The sequence below is a fragment of the Puma concolor genome, chromosome F2 (genome assembly GCF_028749965.1).
Source record: "Puma concolor isolate L17-30 chromosome F2, mPumCon1.1.hap2, whole genome shotgun sequence".
NCBI lineage: Eukaryota > Metazoa > Chordata > Mammalia > Carnivora > Felidae > Puma > Puma concolor.
This window is the reverse complement of record NC_141684.1, coordinates 1,767,004-1,773,709: the sequence shown is the minus strand read 5'-3', so window position 1 is coordinate 1,773,709 and position 6,706 is coordinate 1,767,004. Positions and strand designations below refer to the sequence as shown.

General features: G+C 66.2%; 1 protein-coding gene across 1 annotated transcript; it reads right to left on the bottom strand.

The window, feature by feature from the left end:
* Window positions 1-3,239: 3,239 nt before the first annotated feature.
* Window positions 3,240-6,663, bottom strand: ARC (activity regulated cytoskeleton associated protein). The gene is made up of 3 exons (XM_086695491.1): window positions 4,670-6,663; window positions 4,287-4,412; window positions 3,240-4,088 (listed from the first exon to the last, which is right to left on the bottom strand). Exon 1 carries the CDS (start codon window positions 6,480-6,482, stop codon window positions 5,292-5,294), a length of 1,191 nt encoding a protein of 396 aa, XP_086551617.1. The 5' UTR covers window positions 6,483-6,663; the 3' UTR covers window positions 3,240-4,088; window positions 4,287-4,412; window positions 4,670-5,291.
* Window positions 6,664-6,706: the final 43 nt, after the last annotated feature.

Below are 6,706 nucleotides of genomic sequence, written 5' to 3'. Positions count from 1 at the left end.
TCACGCTCGCAGTCACGGTTTATCGCGGGCAAAGGACACACACTACCATCAGCCAGGGGTTGGGGCGCACCGGGCAGGGCCCAGGAGGGTGCAAACTGTCCCCTCCCCATGGGGCCGTGGGCAGCGACGTGATGGCACGCACCAGCGTCGCCAACCGGGGAAGCCCCCAGCCCCGGCGTGCGAGGCCTTTATCTGGCTTCCGTCGCGTAGACCCGGTTCACTGCCCACGTGGCTGACCTCAGTCTCCGGCCCCTCGGGAGGCCGAGCCGATCCCGTGTGGCCCAGAGCCCCGGGGAAACAAGGACGCTGGACTCTGGATGTCCCCGGGCTTGGCAGTGACCTCCCAGCAGCCGAGGCCCGAGGCCAGACCTTCGTTGGGCAGGGTGGAGTTCACATCACCCCAAACGGTCCTCCATGTGGCCTCTGTCCTCCGGCTGTCCACCGAGACCTCTCCCTCCCTCCTGCACGCGTGTGGGCCCTTGGCAGCTGCCTGTGGACCCGAGACAGCATCCCCTGTGCTGGCTGTGGCTGGCAGCGATGGGCCTCTTCCCCGGGCCTCCCTGGGCCTAAACACTACGGTATGCCTTTCCTGTCTCTGGGCCCTTCCTCTGGCCTTCACCAGCAGACGGAGACAGTGGCCTGGGGGCGGCAGAGCCCTCGGAAGGTCCTGAGTAAGCAGATAGAGCCCAGCTGCCAGCCACATGTTTATGTGGCAGAAAATAAGCTGTTTTGTTTGTCGGGCCTCTTTGTTACAGCAGCTTGACCTCCCTCTGACTGCTACACTTTCCCCAGCCCCTTTCTTCCTGCAGTTTCCTTTTTTAAAAAACAATTGTTTTATGTCTATTTATTCTGAAAGAGAGAGAGACAGAGACAGAGACAGAGCATGAACGGGGGAGGGGCAGAGAGGGAAGGAGACACAGAATCTGAAGCAGGCTCCAGGCCCCGAGCCATCAGCACAGAGCCTGACACGGGGCTTGAACCCACAAACTGTGAGACCATGACCTGAGCCGAAGTCGGACACTTAATTGAGTCCCCCAGGTGCCCCTTTGAGGCAGTTTCCTAACTGCTGCGGCCAGCGGCCCATCCCCAACAGCACCTCAGGGGATATGCAAGGCCCAAGTCCCCACTGAGCTCTGCAGGGGCAGCAGGGCACCCACTGAGCACCCACTGCGGCCTGGGCACCCTGTCCACGGACCCTCACGCCAGCGCTATGGGCAGACTTGATTTTCTAGAAAAGGCATCCCTGGGAACTTGAGCTCACGTCCACGTGGCTCAGAAGCCCCCCACCAAGCTGGGTTGGCAGGGTGAGTCCCCCAGAGCTCCTGGATGCCCTGCCTCCAGTCCCAGCACTGATCCCCAAAAGGAGGCAAGCACAGCCCCTCCCCGTGCCTCAGTCTCCCCCACCCCCTAGTCAGGAGAGGAGGCTGGGTGGTCTGTGACAATGGATGGGTGGGACCGGGGAGGGGTGAGGCGGGCCCTTATGGGGAACATCCTGTGCCCAGAGTCACTGGGGCTGGGCCCCTCCACCCCACGAGCCCCCCCTGCTCCGCCTTCCGCCCGGCTCTGAGGACACAGGGACTCAACCACATCTCCCTTACTTACTGCAAGTGCTCCGAGAGCCTGTTTCACAATCACCCGATTACCGGAAGTAACTTCTTATTGAAAAGAAAAGGCCCCTACAGTTTCCAGCCTTTGATGTGAGCTGTAGCCTGTCTCCGGGAGAAATCCCTGCCTCCCAGGCATCACCATGGTGCCCCTGCCTCCTGTTCCCGTCAATTTCCTCTCCCCATTCTTGTCAGAGCTGCCATTATTTAAAAGAAATACGAGGGAAGAATAGGGAAGAGGCTGCCTTTTCGCCACGGGAGCACCGTGCTCAGGGCCGCCAGCCCTCTCCATGCGGAGGGTGACGACATTTCCTTGTGGCAGGTGTTGCTTTCTGCTCCGGCTCATATCCTGCCCGCCCCGGGTCTCCCCTGTGTGCCCAGCAGGCCGCGTCCTCCACCACGATGCTGCATCGAAGCTCTAGCAGGGGCAGCCCTCCCCAGGCTGGGCGGGGCTCACACTCCCTGCCCCCGCCCCTGCCCCCGCTGCCTGGCCCAGCACCCCCCCCACCGCCGCCCCTGGAGCAGAGCAGCCCCTTTGGAGGGGCAGGACCTGTGCTGGGTACCTGACAAGCCCCTGTCCATGACTGTGGCACTGGGGCTGGTCACTTGTACACGTCAGCCTAGCTAGGGAACCGTCCCCGGGCATCCAGTCAAACTCTCATGAAGGCCTTTTGCAGGTGTGACCGAAGCCTATAGTCAGCTGACTTTAAGTAAGGGAGATCATCACCAAGGCAATCTGGGTGGGTCTGGCTCAATCCGTCACCTAGGAAGAAGCTGTCCCACAGTAGCTCAGCCTGAGCCCGGCGGGGGGGGGGGGGGGGGGGAGGAGGGGGGTTCCAGCCTGCCCTACGGCCTATGCACTGGCCTAGCCCGGCCCACAACTGAGCAAGAAAACTGCTCACAACCAACCGCTCACCATCCGCCCCCACTGGGCCTGCTTCTCCTTGAACGCTGGCTGGAACAGGGGTTTGAGCCCCCACCAGGCTATCTCTCCCTCTGTCTTGGGGGCCTGGTGACCCCACAGAGGCAGGTGAGGCCAACCGCCCACGGGGCATCGAACGGCCCTCATGTCTCAGTTCTCGAACCCACGCGTGGATTAGATTAGTGATGGTATGCCCATTTTGCAGATGAGGAGACAGGCTTGGAGAGACAAAGTTTATGACCCAGGACTTGTCAGGGTCACCTCCCAGTGGGGATCTTGCCTTGTCTGGGTCCCCGGGGCTCGATGCCCGAGAAGACCCCCTTGGCTTCTAGCCCTAGGCCTCCGTGTGGGCTGAGCCCTGGCAGCAGACTTCTTAGGACACCCCCACCACACACACCCCAGCAGGCAGTGGGTGGAGGATTTGGGGGCACAGTGCTCAGCTCAGCTACAACGAGGGCTCCGCCCAGTCTCACCCACTGCCGGCCGCCTCAGGCGTTCGCTTCTGTGGGGGGAGCCCCTAAGGCCCTTCTACCCTGAGGATCCAGGACCCTGACCAACTGGCCTGTGGGGTGATGGGCCTGTGCTCCCTAGGTCCCCAGAGACCCTTCAGTCTGCACTTGTGGGGGCTCCAGGGACCCACCACCCCGGGCTGCCTCCCTCCGCACTCCATGCCCGCCAACCCAAGTCCACAGAGAAATGACAGCGCGCACCGAGAAGTTTCAGTGTTTTATTAACAAAAACTTAAAAAGTCTGTCTTCAGGGAAGGTGACAGGGGGCTGCACACAGCTTGGCCTGACATCAAGGCCTGATCCACTGGGGACAGGGAGGGCTGGCCACACCCTCCTGAGGACCCTGGGGCCTCCCTGCAGCCCGTGCCAGCTTGTGAGTGTGGGTTATGGCTTATGTGCAAAAATAAAATCTGGGGGTGCTGGCGGGAGTGCATGATGTCGGGGTTGACAGAATCTTCTGCAGACACCAGTCTTCTGAACCTGGGAACCCCCACTGGACAGGTGGAAAGGAGGACCCCCAGCCAGGGCCTGCTGGGGCTACAGACCTGAGTGGCCAGTCTGCACCGGGGTGCTGGTGTTTGGAGAGGTGGGGGTCCGGACCCTGGCAATGGCGGGGCCTGGCAGAGAGCCCGCTTAAGCCCCAGGGGCAAAGGCTTCTGGGCACCTGCTGGGGCTGCGGGCCTGGGGCTGCGGGCGGGAGCAGGGGCTGTGGCCTCGGCGTCAGAGCTCCCGGAAAGCTCTGGTAGGAGAGGACGGCCGCCGTGCCGTGGCCGGGGGTTCCTGGGCTGGAGCGAGGCAGGGCCCAAGGTGGCCGACCCCGACTCCAGCCGCAGCGGACCTGGGGGCGGGAGGGCTGGTGGCCAGCGGGGCAGGCCTGGCGGCAGGCCCTGGCCCTCACGCTGGCCCGTCTTCACCTCCAGCTCTCCGCCGGGCCTGTCCTCTCTGCAGCCCCTCTCGCCGACCTCAACGTCTCCTCGTGTGCAGGCAGCTTGCAGGAGGAGAGGGAGGGGAAGTGCCAGGCAAGCAGCAAAGACTCTGTGGGAGCCTTGGGACCTGAAAGAAAGACACGGGGGGGGGGGGGGGGGGTCAGGGACAGGCCAGAGGCTGGGAGGAGCTCCGCAGGAAGGGTGTGGGTGGACGTTATGGGGCGGCCCCCGGCTTGCCCAGAGCGCCGCTGGGGGCCGCCGGGCCTGGGGCCCCGGGAAGGACAGCGAGGGATAGGGTCTCGGTGGGAGAGATGGGGCCCCTTACCTGTCGTCAGTCTCCCGGCTCCTCAGCTGAGTGTGAGGACTCGGGGCCCTGTGGGACCCTCCGCCCGCCGTGGGTGAGTCATCGAGCCCAGCCGATCCTTTTCCAGGCTGGTGTGAATCACTGATGCTGAGGAGAAAGCACCGGGTCGGGTCGTGTGAGAGCTGGCTCAGCACTCCCCCAGCCCTCCTCCCCGATCCCTGGGGTCTCTGCTCCTTCCCCACCGCTCTGCGCTGCGGCCCCCCAACACCCCACCCCTGCAGCTAACTCGCTGGGGATGCCTCTGAGCCTCAGTGGGCTCACCCGAAAATGGACGGGCCCTGGGTCCTCCCTACTCTACAGCGCCCCCCCCCACCCCGGGGTGGTGCCGTGGGGCAGGGGCTCACCTGAGGGGCCAGGAGGCACCAGGACGCCAGGTCTGCTGCTGCTGCTGCTGCTGCGTCTTACGCTTCAGTGTCCTCCAGGAGGAGGGGCCTCGTGGCCCGAGGCTGGCCAGCTGCCCGAGGCGGCGACGCAAGTGCCAGCCGGCCGCGCAGCGATTGCCAGAAGCCAGGGTTCCGGCGGCACCGGTCTGTCTTCGCGTCTGTTCCGGGGTGTCCCTCGAGCTTGGTGCGCACTGGCCTGTGCCGCCCGGACACTTGACCTCTGAACGCCCGGAGGGCCCAGGCGGGGGGCGGAATAAGGGAGCCTGGAAGTCGGGTCACGGCCTGAGAGTGTGCAGGGTGCGGATGGGGGCCGGGAAAGACAGACAGGAGAAAGGCAGGTGATGAGGCAGGGGCCCCGCAGGACAGGGGCGGGGGGGGGGCTCCTTTGCTGCTGGGGGGGGGGGAGAGTGTCCACGTCTGGATGACGCGTGTTTGTGCGAGTCCGGCCGGGAGGCGGAGGTGGGGTGCCCAGCAGGCGGGGGACGAGGGCTCCCCCGCACGGGGCTCGGCCCGGCTCGGACAGTCCTGGTTGGCAAAGGCCACGGGCGGGGGGTGGCGGGCGGGCTGCGGCCTGGGCCGCCCTCTATTCGGGCTGGGTCCGGTCGCTGGCCACAGACTCGCTGGTGAGGGCCGGCGTGAGGGCCTCGGCCTCCTCCTCGGCGGGCAGCTGAGGGCCGGCGGGCTCGGAGGCCTGGTCCAGGCCATCCTGCACCTCCTTGCCCCTCTGGATGAGCTGCTCCAGGGTCTTGGGCAGCGGGTGCCGCAGGAAGCGCTTCAGCTTGGGCTGCAGGGTGCCCACCACGTACTGGATGATCTCCTCCTCCTCGGCGTCCACGTACAGCGTCTGGTACAGGTCCCGCTTGCGCCACAGGAACTGGTCCAGCGGCTCCCCCTGTTTCTGCGGCAGGTCCAGCTCGCGCTGGATGGCCTCGCGGGACAGCGTGCCCTCGCTGTACTGCAGGAATTCCTTCTTGAACTCCACCCAGTTCTTCACGGAGCCCTGCTTGAACTCCCACCACTTCTTGGCCGGCCCGTTCATGTGGTTCTGGATTTGGGACAGCCAGTACTCCTCGGAGCCGCCCACCTGCCGCAGGTACTCCTCCAGGTGGCTGAGGAACTCCCTCGGGTCCTCGAAGATCTGCGTGTCCACGCCGGGCCCGGGCTGCCCGTCCTCGCCGGGCGCCCAGGGCGGGTACTGCTGGGCCTCGGCGGGCTCCTGCCCGGGCAGCTCGCCGGCGGCGGGGGGCGGGGTGATGGCGTAGGGGCTGACCGTGTAGTCGTACCCATCGGCGTCGTGGCAGTAGCTCTCGGGACCCCCGACGCCCACGGACACGGTGTGGCGGGCCGGCTCGCCGCCCACGGGGTACTTGCCGCCCATGGACTCCAGGCGGTCGGCCCACCTCTCCAGCCGGTAGAAGACCTCCCGCCACACGTGCATCTCGCGCTTGACCCAGCGCTCCAGGTTGGCGATGGTCTCCTGGCAGCGGCACAGGCAGGCCTTGATGGACTTCTTCCAGCGCTGCGAGTCGCCGGTGGGCACGTAGCCGTCCAGGTTGCTCTCCAGCTTACCCACCGACCTGTGCAGCCCCTTCAGCTCCCGCTCCACCTGCTTGGACACCTCGGTCAGCAGGTGCCGGTGGGTCCTCCGCACGTGCTCCAGCATCTCGGCCCGGCACTTACCGATCTGCAGGATCACGTTGGGCTTGGCGGCCGGCCCGCCCCGCGGCCCGGGGTAGGCGTGGAGGCCGCCGCTCTTCATGTGGTCCAGCTCCATCGGAGGGAGTGAGCAGGTGGCCGCGGCGCTCGGACGGGCGGGAGGCGGCGGGCTGCGAAGTGCCCCTGGGCCGGCGGCGCGGTGGAGCCGGGTCCTCGGTGTCCCCGGCGCGGGCGCGGCGGAGCGCAGGGAGAGCGGCGGGGAGCGCGGGCAGCGCAGGGAGAGCGGCGGAGAGCGGCCGGAGCGGCGGCGCCGAGCTCTGCGGCCAGCCGCCGGCGCGGGCT

Bases quoted from the DNA above. Each gene is read 5' to 3' on its own strand.
- ARC (XM_086695491.1), bottom strand. From the start codon at position 6,482: ATGGAGCTGGACCACATGAAGAGCGGCGGCCTCCACGCCTACCCCGGG.